Source organism: Lygodium microphyllum, chromosome 6 (assembly GCF_053477565.2).
Source record: "Lygodium microphyllum isolate KBCC chromosome 6, Lygodium_microphyllum_v1.1.10, whole genome shotgun sequence".
In the NCBI taxonomy this organism is placed as follows: domain Eukaryota; kingdom Viridiplantae; phylum Streptophyta; class Polypodiopsida; order Schizaeales; family Lygodiaceae; genus Lygodium; species Lygodium microphyllum.
The window spans coordinates 60,797,442-60,823,410 of NC_141140.1; the positions used below are offsets into that span (position 1 = coordinate 60,797,442).

The 25,969-nt window shown below is 43.1% G+C and overlaps 1 protein-coding gene across 1 annotated transcript in view; it reads right to left on the reverse strand.

The window, feature by feature from the left end:
- LOC148034619 (uncharacterized) overlaps positions 1-25,969 on the reverse strand; it is a 143,646-nt gene that overhangs the window by 96,976 nt on the left and 20,701 nt on the right. Inside the window, exon 2 of the mRNA XM_087680692.1 lies at positions 24,850-25,035. Within this exon, the coding sequence (XP_087536818.1) occupies positions 24,850-25,035 (186 nt within the window). The remainder of the gene's footprint in view (positions 1-24,849; positions 25,036-25,969) is intronic.

Consider the following 25,969-nt stretch of genomic DNA (forward strand, 5'->3'; position numbering starts at 1 on the left):
GTGTATATTGAATGGCAGCAATGCAAGTTGAATTTGATTCTATCATAAAGAATCAAACATGGAATTTAGTAACCTTGCCTATTGGAAAGAAAGCTATTGGTACAAAGTGGGTCTATAAGCCGAAAGGAAAAGAGGATGAATCCATTAATAAGTATAAAGCCAGGCTTATGGCCAAAGACTATATGCAAAAGAAGGGCATTGACTATGAGGAGACATTTGCACCTACATCCTCTATGACTACCGTCCGGTCTATAGTTGCTTTGGTTGCACATCATGGTTGGATTGTACACCAACTTGACATTAAGACTGCATTTTTACATGGGGAACTTCAAGAAGAAGTGTATATACAGTAGCCCATTGGTTTTGCAGTTGATGGATCCAAACACTTGGTATGTAAGCTGAAAAAGGCTCTGTATGGTTTAAAACAAGCTCCACGAGCTTGGTATGCAAAAATTGATGCCTTTTTACTCAGCCAAGGGTTCATTAACAGCCCATCAAAGTCTACTCTTTACGAATGCAAAGAGGGGGACCCTTGCTGGTCATATGTCTTTATGTAGATGATCTTCTGCTCATAGGACACATGCTGATCAAATTTCAACATTCAAATAAATTTACAGCAAACTTTTGAAATATCAAATTCGGGGCCTTTGCATTACTACTTGTGCATTCAGTTCATTCGTGATACTAGAGGCATTGGATTGTCCAACACTAAGAAGAGAAGAGAAATTCAGAGAACAAGATGATGAATGAATGAAATAATGAAGTGAATATGAAACAAGGGTGCCCTAGCACGAAAGATGGCCTAGAGCAGGGAGAGTGCCGAAGAAGCCTCTAAGTCTACAAACACAAGGATGATGAGCTGTCGCCTAGAGCAGGAAGACTGCTATCAAAGGGTGAGAGGCCTCTAAGTTTGCAAAAGTGGGCCCAATGAGTTGACGCCAACTATTGGATGTGACGCTAGGTAGTGAGGATGACTCAAAAGCTGAAAACGCAAAAATAGGCAACCTCTGATGATGAAGACACCAACTGGAGGTGTGATGCCTAATGGAAGGGAGCAGCTAGAAACCAAAACACAAGTGTATGGCACCTGGAAAACCGACACCAAGCTGATGATGAAGATGCCATGTGAAGGAGGACCTCCACGGCAGCCAAACGCAAGGAACGGTGACACCTAAAGGATGGAAGCTTGTTAGCAGAGTATTTGTCAGCTCATGTGTGAGTCTGAGCTTGATCTGGGCTGGGCATTTTTATTAGGTATTTTAGGTATTTTTCTGGTGTGGCATTTTATGCCATTGGGGCATTTTATGCACCAGTCGGCCAGCATTAAATGCTGTCCGACCAGCATTATTGCTCCCCACTTTTTCAGCCTATTTATACTCAGTGACTCCTCCTCAGTCAGTCACTTCATCTTCACCATCTGCAGACTCTGTGGAGAGAGGAGCCAGTGCCAGTGCCCAGGCAGCCAGTGACTCACTGTTGTATGCGACTGTCTCGTGTTCAGATATATGGATTCCATTTCCCGTGCATACATCTGAGTTCTCATCTGTATCGTGTTCTTTTCTTTTCTCTTTTTGTCTTGTGTTTCAGCAGTTTATTTCAGCACATGTTTATGCTTCCACTGCTGCTCCACTTCTGACATGGTATCAGTTTTCAGGATTTGTGTTTTTGCTGTGTTTTCTTGCTGATTTCAGGACTGTTTAGTACCCCTGCTGATCTGACGACTGCTGTCGCAGCCAGGCGACCTGTTTTGGGGCTGTTTTCAGCCTGCGTTTTTTTGCAGTTTTGCCATCGCCTGCTGCCTCCGCACCCTCTGCTGCCTGCGCACCCTCTGCTGCCTGCGTTTTTCATCTGCAGCTGCTGGCGACAGTTTTCTACCTGTTTTTCTTCAGTTTACAGTCTGCGTTTTGCTGATTCAGCATCTCTCGTGGCTGGGTGACTGCTCCTTCAGGCCGTTTTCTCTGTTTTTGGCAGTTTTTGACTGATTTTTTGACTTTCTGCATCAGATTTTGTCTTCTATTGATCAGATTTTGGGTTATATTGCATGTGAACTCTCATTTTCTGTAGTCTGTGCTTGTGTTTTGGCTGTGTTTCCTCTCTACATTCCATCTCTTCTCTACTTCTCTTCTTATCCTCTCCATATGGCTCCTCCGTGCACTTCCACTGATGATAAGTTACATGGACCTGATTATCTCACATGGAGTGCTGTCATGAAAGCTTGGTTTGTGCAGAAGCGGCTATGGTACATCGTCTGTGGAGCTATTGCTCGACCTCTCCGTCCTTTTCCTCTTCCTGAAGATTTTGATGAGGACAACCATGCGACATCCTTGAGATTATAGGGGCGGCTTCTGGCACATTATGGAGGTGAGGCTTATGTAGCTTCAGAGAGGGGTGACGGGAAGAAGAAGTCGAAGGCCCAGTGTTACCACTGTAGCAAGAAGGGACATTTGCGGAAGAACTGCAAGAAGTTAGCGGCTTCCAGGAAGAAGGAGCAGAAGACGAAGCGGGATGCTGACTCTACCGATGAGTCCTCTCCTTTATTAGACTCCGACTCCGATCCTCCGACCAAGGTGAAGTCCAAGGCGCGGAAGGGATCCTCTTCTTCGGCTTGCGGGAAGGGCTTGGTTGCCCCTTCCTCGGCTGCTTTCTAGTGGTGGTGATGAGGTCATCCCTCACGACTCTCTTATGCCAGAGAGGGAGTGTGAGCGGGTGTTCAGATGGGGCAGCTGCGCCTCATCTATATTTTTATACAGGTGCACAGGTTCCAGAGAGGGACGTCCCTGACGCATCGACTTCAGTCTGGCAGAATCAAATCCTGGAGTTGGGATTGACATCCAGGTTCATGATGAGCTGGTTCTCTGACAGAGAGCGGGAGGCTTTTGTCTAGAGCTCACATGAGGGGACACTTTGGTGGTTTGGCCAAAGGCGGGGAATCCATGGTCACCTATGTTCAGAGGCATTTTTGACAGGATGGTCTTGTATGCTACTGCGAGATATTGGTGATGGACACAGAGACATTCTATGATCTTCTCTATTTTCAGGTGTTTGGTACGATCGACATCGACATCAGGTTCTCTCCGAGGCACCTTGGTAGTGGCTTGATCACCCACTCCTTGGGTATCCATGGTTCTACTTGGTGGTTCTATGTTGTATAGTTTCTGATCCCTTTTCATTGTACTATTGTATTGTATCAGATCACTCATGATCTGAGAGAGGGTGTTAGCAGAGTATTTGTCAGCTCATGTGTGAGTCTGAGCTTGATCTGGGCTGGGCATTTTTATTAGGTATTTTAGGCATTTTTATTAGGTATTTTAGGTATTTTTCTAGTGTGGCATTTTATGCCATTGGGGCATTTTATGCACCAGTCGGCCAGCATTAAATGCTGTCCGACCAGCATTATTGCTCCCCACTTTTTCAGCCTATTTATACTCAGTGGCTCCTCCTTAGTCAGTCACTTCATCTTCACCGTCTGCAGACTCTGTGGAGAGAGGAGCCAGTGCCAGTGCCCAAGCAGCCAGTGACTCACTGTTGTATGCGACTGTCTCGTGTTCAGATATATGGATTCCATTTCCCGTGCATACATCTGAGTTCTCATCTGTATCGTGTTCTTTTCTTTTCTCTTTTTGTCTTGTGTTTCAGCAGTTTATTTCAGCACATGTTTATGCTTCCACCGCTGCTCCACTTCTGACAAAGCTATCACCAAATGCTCAAGACTGATGCCAGGTAATATGAAAGGACTGTCGCCATGTGTGGAGGAGCTATCACTAGCAATTGAAGAAGGCTGTCAGCTGAGGAAAAGGGAGGCTGCCACCAAAACACAACCTAGATGATGGCGGAGATTGGCACCTGGCAACGGAAGATGATGATGATGGAAAGAGAGAGAGAGAGAGAAAGATAATGATCTCATATCACATGAAGAGAAGTGAGTGAGTGGTGAAGAATGAATGGGTGGTACTGAATATATAGACACGAATAGTCTCAACTCTCACCCACGGAAGTCGCTCGAGCGGCATGTTGAGCTAAGAAATGCATTCCATGCTAATTACCACTTAAACAACCCCAAAACAAGCTTAATTTAATGAAAACCCTAAAGCAGGGAGCTGTTCGAGAGAGTTCAATGAAACCCTAATTTGGAAGGGTCCATCCTCATCTATAAATAGACAGGCTGTCTCCACTCAATCCTATCTCTTCCGCAAATGTTTCTCACCCTTGTGTGCAAATCTCAGCCATCAGTCTCCCACAACGTGGTGGTCCAACCTTCACGACTGCTGCCATCACCTCATTCTACTGCCGCATTTTACTACAGTGTTCTATTGCAGCATTCTATTGTGGCATTTTGCTGCCACGTTCTACTACGGCGTTCTACTACTACATTTAACTGTTGTGTTTTACTGCGGCATTCTACTACAGCATTTTACTGTGGCATTCTATAGCTACATTTTGTTGCTCCGTCCACATCATCAAGCATCATCCTCTGCAGTCGCCTAAATCTCCTCACACTAGTGATCAGCGTTTGGTGTCTCTCTCACTCTGTCACTTCACTTGGTGGTCATAGCACTTGGGATCCATCTCCGATGGACGTCACTCCCCGACACACTGCTCACCCCTAGAGCACACTGTATACTCTCACATTCATTTACAGCATTCTTTCACTTCAGAGTTGTGTCCTTTCTATCCCTTCTTCTGTTTGTGTTTGAGTTTTGAGTTTAGGGTTTGAGTTTTGCTTTCTATGCCTCTGTTTATCTCGTTGTGCTTCTGTCATGGTTGTACACTCTATGTTTCCTCAGTGCAAACCCTTGCAGTGCCTCCACACTCTTCTTCACATGGTATCAAATCCGGTGCTCTTATAAAGAGTATCATGCAAATATTGTGGGGTGCTAGTCTTTGCATGAGACACACAATATGACTTGTAACCGAATCATAATGTCACAAACACCTTCTTCTCATGACTAGAGGCTTCTCCAATGCTGGAGGCCATGAGGAGGCATTATGGACTTGGCGAGAAAGACGACACTCCATATTCACCCTCACCATTACCCTCTATGTTTACACCCATGCCAGATATTCCAGATTTCATTAACCTCACAGAGGTGGAGTTTGAGAAGTACCTACGCAACAAGTATGGACTAGAAGACATCCCTTCTTTCATTTTTGCTACTCCTTCCAGACCCGTTGGTGAGGCCACTTTCTGATCATGAAGGCAATCCGACATTTGGGACAATCGGTGATCCATCTTCATCATCTTTGCCAAGCCCTATGTCAAGTTCGTACAACACTTTTGAGTCATTCGAATCAAAACCCTCTCTTGTTTTGCCCTTCGGTGAGCAGGATCCAAATGGTATAATGTAAGTAAATCTTAATAGAGGGGGCTCAAGAAATAGACATTCATTATCAAGTATACCTACATCTTTTGTTGCATTTGAGCAAGTCAATTACTCTTCTCCTCTCCCCCCCCATCCCACCCTCTTCTCTTGATGCAATATCACACTCGTTTCAAAACCTCAGCTTACATTCCACATCCGCCTCTACCACGTTGGGAGTTGGACCTTCTATCTCCGCTCCTAGCACATTCTCGTTCTCTATTCCATATTCACATCACGATGCCTCATTAGGGGGCATTCCACCTCTTAACACTTTCACCTACCCTTTTCCACAAGCCATTTGGCACTGTGAGACTTCGTTACAAGGAATGCCACCCTCTAACACAGTTTTCTGTACCTTTCCTCATGTAGGCACATATTTTCCTACTGGGATAGTTGTAATGGGCATCACCCTCACTACCCCTAGCTACACAAACCCCATGACCTCTCAGATACACAGTTCTCCTTCATCTGCTGATGGTGCATCGCCTCACTTTCCATGGGTCACTCCTACTCAAGGATTTCCATCCTCTGCTCCACATGTCCCTATCCCTCCACCATGGGGTCCTCATGTGGCGACAATGCCTATGCCTAGTCATCCCATACACACATTTGGATCCATCGTGCACACTTCTCTAATGCTTGGTGGGCACTATGGGACCCATTCCCAAATGTACACCTTTCCACCACAATACCCACCTTATCCGAGCACTATCACTCCTATTGCCTTGGCCAAGAATGCCTTTACGGATAAGACTCGTTTCAATGGGTCGAATTTCACTACTTGGTCGAACTATATGCAACAAGTGCTTAAGTCTCAAGGTCTTTGGGACCTTGCTGTTGGTCTTGCCTGACCCTCGCCTAGCCCACCCTTATTACATTCATCTATGGAGAGCTCGCAATGCCACAGCCCAATGTCGAGCTAATGCAAGGTTTACTTCTTAAGTTTCGCTCTCAGTTATAGCACTTTCATCTTGCATTGGAACATTGGAGTCATCTCATCGACCGCTATGTAGCTAAAGATCATACTCGGGGTATAAACATCGACTTTGAGCTTCAAGAATTTTCCATTAAGGGGGAGGATGATTTGAAAGTAAAGTTGGCCGAATATCGAAGGTTACTAGCCAAGTTTGCCACTACTGGCTCTCCGAAGTCAAATGACAATCAAGTCACGTTCTTCTTGAACAAGTTGCCTGACAAATACTTCCATTTTATCCAGCACATTATCTCACTGTATAGATTGCCAACCTACGAGTTGGAGTGTTAGTTCTTGCGGTACACGAGGCTGCATAATAGAGTCCACAAGAAGTCCTCCACTTACATCTATTCAAAGGGGCACAAGTTGGTTGCCTATTCTTCGGGAGGGAAAACCAACAATGGCAAGAACTCGCAAGATGCGAAGGCAAACCAAAACAAGGGTGACACCCCTTCCTCCAACCAAAACAAAGAACCTCGACCCCTTTGGCAACAAAGTCCTAAGAAAAATAGAATTTGCACTCACTGCCAAAGGTCAAGCCATGTGGACAAGCGTCGTACCAAGGCCCAAGGTCTTCCCCCTAGAAAACCACAACAAATTACTACGACTAAACAGTCTAACGGGGTTACACCCCCTGTTGCTGCCCCATCATAGTTCTTGACACAACATGAAGACTGACATTTAGCTCCTCTTCCTCCTTCGGCGTCGCCATTCCAAGTTGAGAGGGGGTTTCTACCCTTCTTCGTATTCTACAGGTTTTGGCACTTGTCTTTGACACCAGCCTTCCCCCCCTCCCCCCCTGTTGTACCTTCACCCTTTGCATTGCATGACTTCAGCATCTTTGTACTAGGGCGCTTGGGCAAGTGAACAATTTTCCCACGAGGGACACTGTCCAAGTGGCTTCTACTGCATAAGCATTTCACAACTTGTAGCATACTCATTGTGCAGAGCACCACTAGATGGATTCTAAGTTGTTTCCACCAACAATTTGTACACCACACCACCATTATTTCCTCACCATTTCCTCATCGTCGATATCCTCAAGTGGATGGATAGCTTGTCTATTTTGTGATGGGCTAGACCTACCCATCCCTTCTCATTCTCTCATCTTCTACTCAATCAACCGCAAACCATCTCTCACTTTCTTTTTTAAAAAATCAAGTTCATTATAGTTCCATCCACCTTTGTAGGCTTGGTAGGCCACTAGGCAACCGACAAGCACCCTTTGTCTGATGCCATGTCCTCTCTAGGGTGACTACTTGGACCCTTGGTAAGATAACCATTGCCTCTATAGTCTTGGTAGGTCACTGGGCAACCATCGTGCCCCCTTTGTCCAATGCCCTGCCTGCTTTGGGGCCACTTAAACAGTCCCAAAACCAATCTTAATTTAATGAAAACTCTAAAACGGAGAGCGGTTCGAGAGAATTCAATGAAACCCTATTTTGGCAAGGTCCATCCTTATCTATAAATAGATGCTATCCCCATTCAATCCTATCTCTTCTATGCAAGTTTCTCACCCTTGAGTGCAAATCTCAACCATCAATCTCCCACCACGTGGCGGTCCAACCTTCGCGATTGTTGCCATCACCTTGTTCTACTGTCGTGTTTTACTACAGCATTCTACTATGGCATTCTATTGCCACGTTCTACTGTTGTGTTTTACTACCGCGTTTTACTGTGACATTCTACTGCTACATTTTGCTACTTTGTCTGCATCATCAGGCATTATCCTCTACAGTCGCCTCAGTCTCTTCACGCTCTAGTAATCACTATTTGGTGTTTCTCTCACTATGTCACTCCGCTTAGTGGTCACAACACTCGGGATCCGTCTCCGGTGGACGTCACTCTCTGACACACTATTCTCCCCTTGGGGACACTGTATACTCTTGCATTCATTTACAGCATTCATTCGCTTCAGAGTTGTGTTCTTTCTATTCCTTCTTCTATTTGTGAGTTTTTGTGTTTGAATTTTGAGTTTTGTGTTTCGGGTTTGAGTTTTGCTTTTTGTGTCTGTGTTTGTCTCATTGTGCTTCCATCGTGGTCGTACACTCTGTGTTTCCTCCGTGAAAACCCTAGCAGTGCCTCCACACTCTTCTTCACACTAGCGTTCTGACGCTCTTGAAAGCCCTAGAAAGCCTCTTTGGGGATGCAAATGAAAACCAAAAATGGAAATGTAGAAGGGAAGCTATATGGAATGATGTGGTTTCTCAACAAACTCTTCTTCTACTTTCTCTTCTTTGAATTTTGCTTCTCAAAGTTGAAATGAGTATGGTATTTCATCTTCTTTGCATTCCACGTCATCATCATTTCAATTTCCACCAACAAATCAAAATCCATCAAATGTATCTGCATCCACATCTTTTACACCTCAATTTTAAAACCCACCCATCCCAACCACTTCTTCCACTGCGTCATCATTTCCATTTACACCATTTACCTATCCATTTTAGAGACCACATGTTCCTTCACACACCACAGTGACGGGTTCTTCAAACATAGGCCCAACCTTTAGGGCATCTACACCTTTGTTTCCAAGAGGTGCTCATGCACCTTTGAGGGCGACTTAGCCTCCACCTTAACCACCTTTGGGATATTCCCAGCACGGGATCCCTAACCCTACTTACTTATGTGTCAACCAATTGATACCACAGTTTGCCTCTATGGCGATTCTGGGTCATCTAACTATGCTACTATGACTCAACCAACGATTGCGCAAAGTTTGAGAGTCCCCATGCCTTCTCCAAAGATACCTATGGGTCCCTCTCCGACTTTTTCTATTTACCCGTCCTATCCCCCTCCCTATCCTTACTACCCACCTTATCCTCAAACAGGTCACAGTTCTTCATCCTCATCAAACAAGCATGCCTTCACTGACAAGTCTAGTTTTAAGGGGTCTAAGTGTACCACTTAGTCAAATCTCATGAGACATGTCCTTGACTCTCCAAACTTGTGGACCTTGTCCGAGGGCTAGAACCCCAACTAGACCGGCACCTTGTTCCACTAGAGGTTTCCGCTATCATCGAGTTCATACAAGGTCTATTACCTGAATTCCACTCACAACTAGACCACTTTGACCTAGCTTCATAGCAGTGCAAACACTTGACTAACAACTATGCGGCTTGGGATAGGACCCGCTGTCATATACAACTTGACCATGAGCTCCAAAATTTCACAATCACTAATTGGGATGACCTTAAGGTCAAGTCGATTGAGTATCGGCAATTTCTCGTTAAATTCTCCACTACAAGGGATTCTAAGTCCCCTGATGGCAAAGTTATACTGCTCTTAAACAAGCTACCTAGAAGATACTTCCATTTTGTTAGCCACTGCATTACACTCGTCTATTAGACCAGTTTCATAGTGCTCCCTCTATAGACGGGGCTTTTGTTGTCTCTTCTCAAAAGATGCAACAAGGACAAGGTAAGAAAACTCAAAATCAAAACCAAGCTAGTGAGACACAAGCTTCTTGAACACCTTTGGGTCCAAGCTGTTAACACTTCGGTGTACGTTCTCAACCGGTGTGCAAATGTGGCGGGTTCCTCAAATGACCCCCTTCAAGGCATTTCTTGGCACTAGGCCTGTGATTTTGCACTTAAGAGTCTTCATATGTTGCACTTACACGCACACTCCTAATGATAAGATAGGAAAGCTTACTTTCCAAGCTGATCTCTTGGATTTTGTTGCCTACTTCTCTAGGGCAAAAGTCTATTGTTTATTCAATCCAAACAAGATGATTGTCCGAAGAGATGTTGTTTATGTGGGATATTGTACATACCACAATAGTGGTCTCTAAGCCAATCCCTCCTACTATATTAGAGATTGTGTTGTTTGAGCCCAATCTACTACCTGCTCCTAATCCACCTACAAGGTCTTTAGTATCCAAGCCCCCTCTGCGAGACCTATTATCTCGTTGGTTCGAACAAAACATGCAAGATTCTAGGATCCTATCGGCGAGTGCATGAGGATTGAGACAAGTAAAGTTGTTTGTAAGCTGAGTGAGAGAGAGTGAGTGCAAAGTAGAGAGAGTGAGAGAGAGAGAGAGAGAGAAAGAGCACGACTCAATGTGGGTACAATCATGAAGTGTACCACCTTAGGCTATCATGAAGAATCTGTGACATAAGAGTATAATTTACACAAAGTAAACTATTTCTTTGGGCCTATAGGTGAGTTGATCTACCTGGACTTGTAGGAGAAGCAAAAAAGTGAGAAGCACCTAAATCCTACATGAGCTACCAATACTAACGAGAAATCCCAATAGGCACATCCTACTACAAGGGAAACTGAGTAGCCTCTGATGCCTACAATGCAGCTATCTATGAAAGAGACTTCCCTCACCAAGGGAAGGTAAATTCTCCTCAACTGAAGAAGGCTCCCCCTCTAACAGTCGATCAGCCCTAGAAGACTCTAAAGGGAAGGCTAAAGGGGTGAAAGTATGCGATGAAAAAGTAGCAGTCGCATCCATCAAAGGTGATAGGAAAGCCGGAGTAGAGGGTGGAGAAGAAGGTGAAAGAGCTCAAGACAAAGAAAAGATGCTAAGAGGCAACCTAGAAGGAAGTAGAGGAACAAAGGGTGGGGGAGGATTAGTCCATGACAAAGAATCACCTACAATAGAGCCATCAATAGGATCCTTGGAGGCCCAAGCCTCTAATGCAAATAGTTAGGGCACAAAGTGTGAATAGGAGAAAAATCAGAAAGTTCGTACCCCATCTTCTTTCGAGAAGCCCATCATATAGCGTCAAAATTTAGACGACCATAACAAGCATGCCAAAGCAGCCCAGGCTTGTGGGAAGACCTTGCGGCTAAGACTGTGAGCATGTAAAGCCCACCCTCCTAGGATTCTATCCAAAGAATGGCACTTGTAGAAGGATCTTTCACTCTCACCACATCCTGTGAATACCATGCAGGTATCAAGCCATGTAAGACCATGAACAAACAATAGGTTAAAACCTAAATCCAGTACATAGAGAACTTTGGCCGAAGAAGACTCCCTATTAGGCAATAAATAAATATTTCCCACTTCTCGAACGGAAACGATAGAGTTGTCACCAATGATGAATGTGCCCCTTTTGGCACTCGAGTCGTAAAGCCAATCCTATCTATAGGTCATGTGAGAAGAGGCCCCACGATCAACAAGCCAAGGCTTCTCCTAAGCAGAAGCAAGGGCTATATCCTCCTAGGCAAATACATGCACAAAGACGAACTGTGTCATCATTGGAGCAACCTTCAAATCCTTCTCCTTTGGCTTCAAATGGAGGTATCTTTGCCAACACTTCTCTTCGGGATGAGTGCCCTCCCACAATGTGGACACTTTGGCTTCTTCTCCTTCTTCTCAACCCTCTTGACCTCTTGCTTCTTATCCTTGGCCTACACCTTCTTCTTCATCCCTCCACCTGTACCTGCAGTAAATACCTTGGTGGAGCCAAAACCACTAGTCCCAACCTCTCTAAGTCGCTCGACATGCTCCAAGACAAGTGGTGAAAACTCCTCCCATAAGAGTATCTCACAGATCCTCGATGAGATAAGGCTGGTGTAGAAGACATCGAATCAAGGAGATGGCAATTAAGTCAAAAGGATCATAGCCACGTCTTCAAAGGATATCATCCAACAAAGAGAGACAAGCTCACCTCTCATCTCCTCCATCTTTGTAATGTGCTCCTTCGTAGAGGAGGAATCATCAAGATTAAGTATCTGCAACTTCTTCTCAGGGGAAATCTTGTGGACAAACATCTTGTGATGATCCAAAGTCGCAAGCTTCTTCCACACTTCTGCCCCAATCTTCAACCTACGAACATACACAAGGATAAAATCCTACAAACTCATAAAGAGAAAGGATCGGGCTCAAGAGTTGAGCCGATCCCACAAGGCTGCTCGGTCCATAGAAGTCCTATCTACTGGATCCTCCTTAAGCGAGGGATGGAATCCGAAACAAGAGCCCAAAGATTAAAGGTGTCGAGTACGCACTCCACCTTATATAACCACAACAAATAGTTTGAACCATCGAGTTTGTCTTCTTTGGGTAATGAAGGTAAGGCAAGCACCTGTACCGAGGGTATCAAGGACAACGTCTTCACTTTGAACAAAGCATTCTATGATAGATGAATAGAAGGGGGATGGGTGCGAACGGGGGACTCCTCTCGCCAACTATAATCGCGATAATCACGTCTCTGCTCAAAAGAGTGTCTAGAAAGAAGCTTCTCCTCTCAGTCATCAAAGCTTGTAAACTAGTAAGACACTAGGCAGTCAACTTCAGAGAGAGGAGATGCATCGTCTGTCAAGGAAAAGTTGTCACCCATCACCAAGAATTATCGCCTACACAGAAAGCCGTCGCTACACCAAGATGTTGTCTCCTGCTCCAGGATGTTGTCACTTGCACCAAGATGTGATCACCTACAAAACGCAAATTTGTGTTTTGTGCAAAACGCAAAAATAGATGCGCATGATGCCTAAATGTTGTCGCCTGGGTCCTGGAGACTATCACCTAGGTCCTGGAGACTAGCGCCTGGCTGTCAAGAAGATCAAACAAGCAATGGACCACCTATGCAGTGTCGTGCCGCTACACGAACACAGTGTGAAAAACCCTCAAGTGCATCATCATCTGGCTTTTTATTAATCTAGAGGGTCAATGCCATATTAGTCATTAGTGCTAGTATCCATAGTAAAGATGGTTCAAACTGGGATTTTTTGACAATTTTAGACTATTTTTTATATTTTGGACAATATTTCTTGTAAACATCCTCAAAAGGTGTAGAAAATTTCTAATAAAGCAAGTTGCTTTTCAACCAATTTTGAAGATCTCATGCAAAAAGAAGGGTTCCCGAATTCGCGTCGTGCGAATCGTAGTGGAAAGGCAGCAAATAGCACTTCGGATGAGAAGAGGGGAGAAGGAGCAATCCGAAAGAGTTCTCACCAAGAATCATGGGGGTTTAACCCCTTTTCAGAGCCAACAGAACCATGAGATTTGCCGTCTAAGCAGCAAAGTAGAAGCTAGCGTTTTGTGTGAATTTTTGGGTATAACAAGGTGAAACAGGACATGGTGAAGGGGAGACTCATTGTTAACACATTTTCTTAGTCAAGGATTAGTTTCAAGATAATTTGAGCCTCTAATCTCTTGCATATATGTTGTTTCATCTCTCATTGGTCTCTACTCTTATGTAATCTCTACCATCATTTCTTCTCTCATATAAGAATCCCCCTAATCTCTTACTATAGTTAATCCTGGCTTAAAAATCTCTCTAATATCATATACATCTATCTATCCATTACTACTCTTATTCACTCCCACAACCACAAACCCGATGTCTTTCCAACATATGCGCAGATTATCTTGACAAGAAGCTGCATGCAGCAAATGCACGCTTAAAATCTGCGTTTTGAAGATTCGGCTGCTGCTCCACGATCAAAATCTACTCTTCTGCAAGAAATCTCCAAACTACGTTCTTACTTGGGCAATGATACCATGTGAGAGTGTGCAACGGAAGAGAAACATGAACATGGAGAGAAGCACAGAGAGAGAGAGAATGAGGAAGCAAAAGATAAAGGAAGAATACTGCACTGACTGAAGAATAGTGCTAATACAATGATGATGGACTAATCAATCCCTGCACGCAGCCCACAATGCCAATGAGGGCACAAGATCAATGGCAGCACCAAGCACAAAGAGTTGGAGTGTCGAAGTGTGCACCTGTAAAGGGAAGACTGAAGATTGAAGCGTGTGTCTGCCAAGTGGGGGACTGGATATAAATAGCCATAAATTCCCAAATTTGGCCAACTTACACCAATAGGTACCGAAAAAGCTGGTCGAACAGCATTTAATGTTATTCACTAAAAAAAAATACCAGAAAATAGGGGTGACCCAAGAAAAAATCCCAAATGGCAATGACAATGTCCTGCAAGTGTGGGCAAACTGTGGAAAGCAGAATTTGGCCTAGGAATGCACACAAAAAGACAACAAATAAAGCAAAATGCACCTAAACTGCCAGAGCTCCTATGGTTCTGTCAGACACTAACAAGAGCTCACAACAAGGAGATGACAGACTGAAAAGGCTAACATAGGCAGGCTAACAGCTAAACAAGTCACTGAGAATGCAACAAGGACACATTTCATGGAAAATTTGGAATTAGACACTCTTCTTAATGAGCATGCATTCATGAGCTCACTTTTGGATAAGGATAAGGCTACTTTATTTTATGATGCGCTACATTGGTTGCAAGCCATGGAAGATGAGTTGGACTCCATTCCTACTAATGACACTTGACATCATGTTGAGTTGCCACCTAGCAAGAAGCCTATTAGCACTAAATGGGTTTTTAAACTCAAACACAAGGCTGATGGTTCAATTGGTGTGTACAAGGCATGTTTGCTAGAAAGAGGCTATGCTCAGAAGAAGAGCATAGATTATACAAAGACTTTTGCTCCAACATCCTGCATGAGTACCATTAGATGTGTTACTGCTATGGCTGCCCATCATGGATGAAAAGTACATCAATTGGATACTAAGAAAGCATTTCTTAATGGTGACCTTCATGAGGATGTCCATGTATCACAAATTCCAAGGTTTGTGGTTAAAGGCGAAAGCACTTGGTTTGCAAGTTAAGCAAGGCTTTGTACGGCTTGAAACAAGCTCCTCATACATGATATTTGAAGATAGATGCTTATCTGAACAGCAAAGGGTTTAAGAACAATCCAACTACTCCTGCTCTATACATTAAGAATGAAGAGGGGGACTTTCTTCTCATCATTCCTTATGTGGATGACATGCTGCTCACCAGACCTAAAGAGGACAGAATTGCATATTTTAAAGCTGAATTGAACAATGCATTTGGTATGTCAGATATGGGCCTTATACATAACTATTTGGGGATTCAGCTCACCCAAAACCACCCTCATATCATCATGTCACAGTCATGGTATGTGGAAAAACTTCTACATAGGTTTAACATGCAGGATTGTAAACCTGAGTACTTCGATGGAGCCAGGGCTAAAGCTTTCTATGCATGTTTGTAGTGAGATGATTGATATTGCAATTTACAGCCACGCCATTGGATGCCTTATTTATTTTGCAACACGTACACTATCTTGCAATTTGCAATATCTCAAGTGAGTAAGTTTATGCACAATCCATTGGCAAGCCGTTAAGCAAATCTTTTGTTATTTGCAAGGTTTCTCAAACATATATTTCCCAAGGGTGGAGACTTGCAACTACAGGCTTATAGCAATTAAAATTGGGCCAGAGACTTGGATACTCAGCAATCTACTAGTTGACATCGTTTCTTTTTGAGTTGTTCATGCATGTCATGGCTTAGCAAGAAACAACCAACCTACGTCGGCTACCTTGCCTTGTAAGGCCAAGTACATGGTAGCCTTCATAGCAACAATAGAATGTGTATGCCTATGCAAATAGTGCTGATCTGAAAATTTTATTGGAGGGTCCTACACCCATTCTCACGGACAATCAGAGAGCAGTTGTTGTAGCACGAAATCCTATGTTTCATGCTTGCACAAAACACATTGAGATTCATTACCATTATGTCAGAGAGAGATCTTCTACACAAGAGATCAACTTGGTGCATGTTCCCATACAAAACAATGTTGCAAACATTTTCACCAAGGCTTTACCACATGAGAAGTTTGAGACTTTCCACAAATCCTTGAACTTATTATCCTTTGGTGATTGATGATCCTTGTACTTCATCACATTTGCACTGTAGGGTCTGTTAAAATTTGCCAATTCTGGGCAATGTCCAATGTAATGCATGTGGTTTGTGGACACTTATTTTAAGTGTCAAAGTGTGGTGTGGACATCTTGTTCTTAGTACTTCAATGTGGTGACAATAAGCGCTAGACTTTAACTAACTCTAGTTAGTGTGTGGTGTTAGAGATATGGTCATCTGGTCATCCCCTAGGCAAGCGTGTGTCCGTGCATTCAAGAGCAGTTTGTCACAATTTGTGGGTTGTTGGAACGCCACGTGGCAGCGCAGGTCAAATTTGCACGTGTAGTAGTCGAACAAGCCATGTCAGCAATCGGACACACTAATCACAATGATGACATGGCAGCTTTTGCCATTTTCAGCAGGTTCCGTGCAGTCGGCCAAATCTGGCGCAAGTAGGTCAGATTTGGCAGACTGATTGCTATTTTGGCTGGCCCATATTTAGTGCTATAAATAGCAGATGTTCGGGACACTTTTGACACTTCTGGTTGCAGATTTCCAAGCTGGATTCATGGAGCCTACTGCAAACTTTGAGGTGTACAACAGGCTGACATCATTGAGGTGGAGATACGCAAACATAGGCACCGTGCCCGTGTACATATCTACATTCCTTATTCAACTTTCTTCATATTGCAGATCTATGTTCTTTTGTCTCTTTCTCTATCTCTCTTTCTTTGTGTTCACTCTCTCTCTCAATCTTGGTCATACGCTTCCGCACCGCTGCACTTTGACATGGTATCACAACAGTGCCAAGACTAATCGTGGGCACACCAGAAGAGGAGTTTTCAGTGCGACACAAGTCTGCATTTTCAGCAATTGAGGATGAGCAGGAGGGTTGCACATCGAAACAAGGTTGAGGCAAGTATGAACGTGCAAGAAAGGAGCAAAGTTGTTGATTCTGCTGCAGATTTTTGTTGTTCCGGAAGGAGAAAGGCTGCATTTTGAGTCTTCAATTGTAGATTTTACCTTTTCATTGCCTCCAGCAAGCGAAGCAGGTGCGGGATGAGCAGAGAAGAGCCCTACCAAGCTGCATTTTACAATCTAAGGGGGCTTCTTTTATATTTTTGTAGGCATAGCAAGTGAAAATGTCTTCTGAGGCCGACATGGAGTTTTAGGCGATTATGAATCAAAAGGTGCTTGTGTGCTACCGGCTCTTCCATCAGATCAGAAGCTCGATCGCAAGAACTACCACGTCTGGTGCATTATGATGCTTGCCATCTTGGAGTCCCATGACTTGGTGGAGCTTGTTACGAAGGCCATTGACCGTCTTACATCGAGAGACGAGTCCAACCTTTCTGCAGATGATAGTACAGATTTGGCAAAGACTCACGCACATTGGGACAAATTGAATGCTCGCATCCACTCATTTCTCTTCCTTTCACGTACTACAACCATGATTGTCCATATTGAGCACTTGACAGTGGCTAGGGACATATGGTTGAAGCTCGATCAATTGTACAACCGAATGACCATTATGAAATGGATGTCTTTGGAGGTGCAGATGAGGACGTTGAATCCCAACAAGTCATCTTCTATGCAGGAGCATGTGAACAAACTACAGCAACTTCAAATGTAGGTTCAAAATGCAAGAAAAGTAATCACATCTGAAGACGTGGCGATAACTCTTCTTTCACAGTTACCACACAGGTTCAAAATGCAAGAAAGGTAATCATATCTGAAGACATGGTGATAACTCTTCTTTCACAATTACCGCCTAGGTTTGGAGCTTTTTACTCCCCCTTGATTGCTTCAGGGTGAGAGTCAACTCTTCAATGGGAGGAGTTGATTCCTATGGTCTTGGACCAAGAGAAACAATTTAAAGGACAGAATGCTTCCAAGTCGGAGGCATTGACAAGTCAATCCTCTCAAAAGAAGAAAAAGGACAACAACAAGAAGGACAACAAACCGAAGAAGGACAAAGAGAAGGAATCTTCTCGTCACATTCGTGGCAAGACAAGTCACTCGAATAAGGATTGTCCCAACAAGGATGAGAAGGAACCCAAGAAGGAGAAGGCTTCAAAGGATTTCGAAGCAGTGGCTACTCCCTCCTCAGCTACTTTCCTCCATTTGAAGGTGGTTCAGGTATTGACCCCAAAGGCTTCTAATGCTCTGTTGACAACCCCACACCCCCGAGAGTGGATTGTTGATAGCGGTGCCTCTAGGCACATGACCCCTTGCCCATTTGCAGCCTTCACATTAGCAAATTCTCATTGGAGATAGCTATTTTGCTTCCATACAAGAGAGGGGTGACATGCAACTAATTCCAGATGGATGAGGTGGTACTCACACTTCTAAGGAGCTCTATGTGCTAGACTTGAGTTACCATTTGCTTTCTGTGGACAAGATTTGTGCTCTTGGCATGTTGATTGAGTTTGATACAGATTCTTTTTTATTTCTTGATCGTGGATCGAGAAAGGTGCTTTCTACAAGTTATGAGCAGAATGGAGTCTACAAGTTGGAGGTCTTCTTCTGCCTTGACTTCTCTTCTTCTTACTTCACAAACACAGTCTGAGCTTTGGCATGCTCGGTTTGGCCACTTGAATTATAACCACCTTTGGAAGGCATCTAGGAAACAACTTGTTTGAGACATAGTGGTGAGCTAGCATCCTTGTGTATCCTACATTTGTGGCAATCAACATCCTGATGTCATTCCCACCACGGCTTCGAGATGGTCTTCAGCACCCTTGGAGCTTGTTTCTACAAATATTTGTGGACCTATGTGGACGTAGTCCCTTAAGGGAAGTTTGTATTTCATGTTTATTGTTGGCAACTTTAGCAAGATGACATGGGCGTACTTAACACTGAAGTTGAAGGCCTTCTTGAACTTCAAGGATTGGTTGCTCTTTGAGGAGAACCGATCACGACAGAAGCTAAAGACCTTGTGCTCAAACAAGGAAGGAGAGTTCATCTCTAATAAGCTTGTTAGATTTTTACAGATCGTGGTATTCACCAAGAGTTTGCAAACACAAACACACCTCATGAGAACAAATATTGGAGCGGAAGAACAAGAGTGTGATTTAGATGGCTAGCACCATGATGGAGTATCATCAGACACCTCAATGTCTATGGGCCGAGGCTATGGCTACCGTTGTCCATATCCTCAATCGGTCACCTACTTTGGCCATGGTTGGTATGACACCCCTTATGATGCTTATTCTGGAGCCAAGCTAGATATTCCTTATTTCAAGATCTTTGGGTGTGATGCCTATGTTCACATTTCGAAGACTTAGAGGGACAAGTTTGAAGTGGCTTCTAAGAAACATGTATTTGTGGACTATAGCTCGCAATCCCAAGGCTATTGCTTATATGATTGCATTAAGTGGGATGTCTACACAAGTTGTGATGTGTGATTTGCAGAGATTCCAACTTTAGAGGGGGGTGACAAGCACCCTATACTTGGAGATCCCGGAGATAGCTAGACGCCAAAGAGTGTTCCATTGGAGCCCATGCCTCTTGGGGATGCTTATTCTTGAAATGAGGATTCTACTTTACCACCAGCACACCCACTTGACCAACCGATGGATGTTTTGAAGACTTCAAAGTTCAACAAATGGAGAGCGACAAGGAGAGATTCGACTTTCTCCTCGTTGGGCCCATGATACACTCCAAGATGCAGGGATTGAGAGGGTCCCTCAGAAGTGGTAGCCGCAAAATGGCCCGCAGTGTTCTCGAAGGAACCAAGCACATTCCACTGAGCTTGTTTGTTCTAACTATTGTCTAATGACCCGTCTTATGCAGGATAGGGAGCCTACTTCTCTAAAAGAGGCTTTGCAATCACCGCATTGGAGAAGGCGATGGAGCAAGAGTTGGATGCTATTGAGCACAATGGCACTTGGGATCCTGTGCCTCAGCCTATTCATAGAAAGATAATTGGTGTTAAATGGATCCTGTGCCTCGGCCTATTCATAGAAAGATAATTGGTGTTAAATGGATCTTCAAGACCAAATATTACAATGATAGTACTCTGGATAAGCACAAGGTGGAGCTCGTTGCAAAGGGTTTCACACAACGGCCAGGGGTGAATTTCCATGACACCTTTGCACCTATAGCTCGGATGGCTACCATTAGAGCCATTCTTGTCTTAGCCAACCATAGGAGATGGCCAGTTTATCAGCTTGATGTGAAGTCTATCTTCCTCAATGGTGATTTGAAGGAGGAGATCTATGTTGAGCAGCCTTCTAGTTTTTCCTCATCAAATGGACAAGTATACAAGTTAAAGAAGGCCCTCTACGGCCTCAAACACGCTCCCCATGCTTGGAATGAGAAGATTGGCTCATTCCTCCAGTAAAGATTGAGGTATCAACACTCCATGGCTGATCCGCAGCTTTATGTCCACATTTCAAAGAAGGAATGTACTTTGTTTGTGCTCTATGTGAATGATTTGATTTTGGTGATCAACACTTCACGAGAAGTTCAAGACGATGGACATGGAACTTCTCCATTTCTTCTTAGGGCATGAGATCTATTAAACTTAGCTAGGGATCTTTATCTCCTAGCAATAGTATGTGTAAGAGCTCTTAACTACATTTAAGATGGAGGGATACAAGTCCCTGCTGACTCCTATGGATCAAAACTGGAAAGCCACAGCCAATGTTGATTCACCTTTGGCAGATGCTACCTATTATCGACAGCTTATTGGGTCCTTGGTTTGGCTTCTCAACCCTGGTCTTGATTTGTGTTATGTTGTAGGTTTGTTGGCCGGGTTCATGACTGCACCTCACAAGGTGCATTGGCAAGCTGCTTTGCACATTTTACGGTTCCTGAGAGAGACCCCTAATTTCGAGGTCTTGTATCTTGCAAGTATAGATGGTTCCAATCTTGTGCTTACAGGTTGGAGCGATTCCGACTAGGCTAGAGATGTAGACCACCAGCAGTCCACAACAAGTTATTGTTTTCCCCTGGGTGCGAGAGTTGTTTCATGGAGCAGTAAGAAACAACCCATAGTTGCCTTATCTTTGGCTGAGGTGGAGTATCAAGCCGCAAGTTCCAACACATGTGAGATGGTGTGGCTTTGAAGGTTATTGGAGGAGCTTGGCTACCAGCCAATAGGTCCTACTATACTTCATTGCACCAATGAAAGTTTCATTGCCTTGGCATGGAACCCCATGTTTCATACCAAGACAAAGAGAATTGAGATACAATACCATTTCATTCGAGAGAAGCTTCTGGATGAGACTATCGATATGGTTTATTGCAAGACAAAGAATAACTTAGTCAATTTGTTTACAAAGGCACTTCCCCAAGCTTTACTCAGCCAGCATTCTGGATCCCTCAGCTTCATGCTGTGTCTAGGAGCAGAGAGGAGGTGTTAGAGATATGGTCATCTCGTCATCCCCTAGAGAAGCATGTATCCATGCATTAGAGAGCAATTTGTCAAAGTTTGTGTTGCTAGAGTGCCATGTGGCAACGCAAGTTAAATTTGCATAAGCAATGGTCAAACAGGCCACATCAGCAATCGGACAGTCTGATCACAATGATGACATGGCAATTTTTGCCATTTTCGGCACGTTCTATGCAATCGGCCAAATCTGGCAAAAGTTGGCTAGATTTGGCAAGCCCCTCGCTATTTTGGCTGGCCCATATTCATTGCTATAAATAGCAAATATTCATCACACTTTTGGACACTTCTGATCGCAGGTTTCCAAGCTGGGCTCATGGAGACTGCTGCAAACTTCGAGGTGTACAACAAGGTAACATCATCAATGTGGAGATACACAGACATATACACTGCACCCGAGTACATATCTACATTCCTTATTCAGCATTCTTCATATTGCAAACCTATGTTTTTTTGTCTTTTTCTCTCTCTCTCTTCTCTTCATAGTACATATTTGCGCCATCATCAAGGTGGATATACGCAAACATACGCACTACGCCGAGTACATATCTGCATTCCTTATTCAGCATTCTTCATATCGCAAATCTATGTTCTTCAGTCTCTTTCTCTCTCTCTCCTCTTCATGTTCACTCTATCTCTCAATCTCGATCATACGCTTCCACACGACTACACTCTGACATGTAAAAGGTTGGTTATGTCAATCTTAGACCTTAGTTGTACATTCGTTCAATTGTCTTAATAGTAGCGAATATGCTCTTCTGCTCTCACTAAAACGGTCTACTATCTCTCATTTCTCTCTCGTCCATAGCCAACTACAGCACATACTTTAGAGGTGGGAGATGAGTAATGAGAATCATCACTATATCCTCAGATGATATCATCCTACCAAGGGATGCAAGATCATCCCACAACTCCCCTATCTTATTCATGTAGTTGAAATCAGCATTTCTTCTTGAATAGGGTGGTTTTTCAAACTTTCATCGCCAAAATTGGCTGAAATATTACATTGCCCTATTGTGAATGGCTGATTACTACAGCCCACTATCAACAAGAGCCCACATACAATCCGTAACCTTGTGGGCCCCAAAATTACTATCATCTACCTGTAGACAACCTACAAGGGCTATCACCTACCTCTCCAATGGCCTCTTGATAAGACAAGGGCAGCTCTTTGAGAATCTCTAATGGCTGAAAATTTGCAACAATTGCTCTCTCTCCTCCTCTCCTAATCTCCACAATGTTGGGAGGAGGCTCTACCAAAGTATAATATTGCCTTTCTCTCACTTGCATGGGCAACTTTTGCCAAGTGGCAGCCTTCTAAATGCATTTTTCAGTAATTTGCAACCCAATTAAATTAATATTCAAAATATTAATTCTGCAAATTAATTTAATTATTCGTTCTTGCTCAAAAAATCATTTTTCCAGCCAACAATTAAATTGGCTAACCCAATTTGTCTTCCAAGTGTTCCTGAGCATTTATTAGCCCATGAACCAACATTAATCAATTAATTAATGCGTACTTCCAAATGTCACCATTGACATCAATTGCTACTAAAATGGTATAGGCCAAAATCTATCACCAAGTACCACCTAGTACCTAGCTAATATAACTAGCTACAACTTTTACCTTTGACATTCATTGGCATGTCGGAGTCCTTGGCCTGACTTTGTGAAATCACTAGCATGTGCACCTCATATTTGCACATTTGATTAACACTTAATCAAATGCTAAGCAAAGCATCAAAATTTCACATCCTCATGAGAGCAATCCTTCATGGAAGGAGAGTCATTAATGGAAAGCATTTGGAGCGTATTTTGCATGGGAATACATTGGGCAAAGATTTTTGGCTAGAAGAGAGAAGATAACTTTGTCCAAACCTCCCCTACAGTCTCAAGTTTGTATATATGCACAAGGACAAAACCTTGCAAACTTGTAAAAAGAAAGGATTGGCTCTAAAGTTGAGCCAATCACAAAGAGTAACTTGGTCCATAATTCAGCCAATATGAGGATCCCTCATTGGATGTAGGGGTATAAGGGTTGTAACAAATGAAAGAGCATGCACCTATACAGACGATGCCAAAATGGCCATGCAAGGCCCTGCAATAGGAGCCCTATTAGAGACATATAGAGAAGCAAGGGGGGAATGAGGCCGCTTCGATCTTCTAGACATGTCACAGTGTCAATCTATGGATAATTGTGGCTTTGATCTCCAACCTTCTTCGTGACATTCTGACTACCAAGACTACTTGTCTTCAGAAGAATGGATTGGCTCTTCATCAGTGTCATCAAACGCATTAAACCCATACTCCATACCTCTTAAAGAAAATCTATAAACACACAAATGAACTACAGTATTTTGGAGTGGAGCTGCTTAAATAGAGGAGAAATCAGCTATATCCTGCTAAAGGAATTTGTAGATACACTACACACTTCGTAGAATGCCCGAAAAATGCAGAAAATCTGTGTTTTTCACAACAAATCTGCACCAAATAGCAAGTAGAGTGCAGTCACCTCTTCGTAGAACTTCTTAGTCCTCTCTTTTGGTGATGATACCGTGTGAGAGTGCACAATGGAAGAAGAATATGAACACAGAGAGAAAAGGGAAGAGAAAGACTGCAACGAAAAGAGAATGGAAGAAGAAAATCTGCACTGAACTCCAAGAGAATGTTGAATATAATGTGGACTAATTAGTCCCTACACACCAGCAAGATTGCCACACTAGATTTTTCACAGTGGACTCAAGGACATGGGGTCACAAATGGAAGCTCATAGCTAGCATCATTGCTTGGTATATTTGAACCGCCATATATAGCATACTATAGATTTATTAGAAATATCCACCGCAAAGACTCTCTCCAGGATTTGGACAAAGATTGTCCACACTCTCCATAGGAGATGGAAGAGGACACAAAGCAATTGGAAGACCATGAGGATTCTAGCACTTTCATTCACTATCACCCACACACAGTTTGGAATTATAGACATGTTGAATGGTTATTTACTCAAGCCTTGTAACACACCTTGTGTGGTTGTATACTTTTTCAGGAATCCCTTCTAGGGCTGTGTTTGTACTTAAAAGACTCCAAAGGAGTTAATAGTAGAATCATTCTTTCCACTAAAAAAAGAACACCAAGAATAAAAGTACAACTTTCATGACTATGCCTCTAAAGTCATTCATCTACTTGACTACACAACATACTTAGTAACATGGACTAGAAAGGAAAACAGATTTAAAGAAAGGAAACAGTAAATTCAATCTTCAAGGTACTTCCAAAACAAAAATTCAGCTAAACAAAGCAAGCAAAACTGAAGTAAAAAATGAGTCCTGTCAAAATGCCAATAGCTCAAACAAAATAGGAAAACCCAGTTTGTCTTCTTATCAAAGTCTAACAGTGAATTCAATAAGTCGTATAGTCAATAATCTTTTCAGTACCTTTCTAATCAATGACCTCAAATTTGAAGTACTCACCATGGAAATTACTGGACTGCCTATTGTGACAGTTTTGATATTTGATCCAGTGTTGAAATCCCAAAATCGAACTGTTCCATCCAAGGATGATGTCCAAACATGATTTATTACAGACTTTACAGCTCCAGAATAATGCACAACATTAAGACTTGTGACATCCCCTGTATGTCCTTCCAGTTGAGTTACCTTTGCAATCCAAAACAAACACAAACACTTAGTTCTCCCCTGCCTTCCTCCTTCCCACCCTCCTTCCCTCCCTCTATCTATCCTGCAAGGATCCCTAAGATCATGAAGCAAGGATGTAGGGACGATGCCATGTACAAAGACAGGAAATAATCCACTACAGTATGCTGTGTGTAGTCAATGTGACCATTAGGAAATGAAGCATAGCAGTTTGAACTGCAGTGTTAATTCATGGTCTGAAATAGGAGGATTAGGGCATCTTGCAGAGTGCATAAATAGTTTCTGCACAAAGACTTGAGAAGAGGACAAGAATAGGTAAGTATCAGGAAATCATATGGCTTGCAGGCCTGTTTGGTTGATGTAGATGTGAACATCATTGCAAGAAAAGCTTCTACTTCAAAACCAATGATTGACTGACATAACCTAGATAAATCATCAGATCAATGGCTGCGTGCAATAATTCCAAATCCCCTCTCTCCTTAGAGCAATATCTCCCCTATCCGCTTCATGATTTGAAAATTTGGTTCATTCTTATAACCTTATAACTTGGTTTCCAAATTGGACACCATAATGTCCCTTGTTTTACATCTTATCCTTTCATTGTTTTTACAATATATTGATGTTGACTACGTAGTTTGGAGTGACTCATCAATCATAATCAAAGTACGTGTAACTGAGTCCCATGTTGGCACACAACACATGAGCTATCCATGTGCAAAGCCGCTGACGATCTATTATGTTCATGCATCTAAATTTCAAGGCTTGCATTATCTCCTCTTGGTGGGCTGCACTTACCCTCGGCTACTTCTAGGAATAAAATCTATGCCATAATCTTTTGGCCTTTCAAGCGGTAGCTATCATAGAAGTGACTAAGAGAAGCAATCAACATACATTTCCAAAAATGAAATGTGAACCTCTAGCTTTCACATGTTCCCAA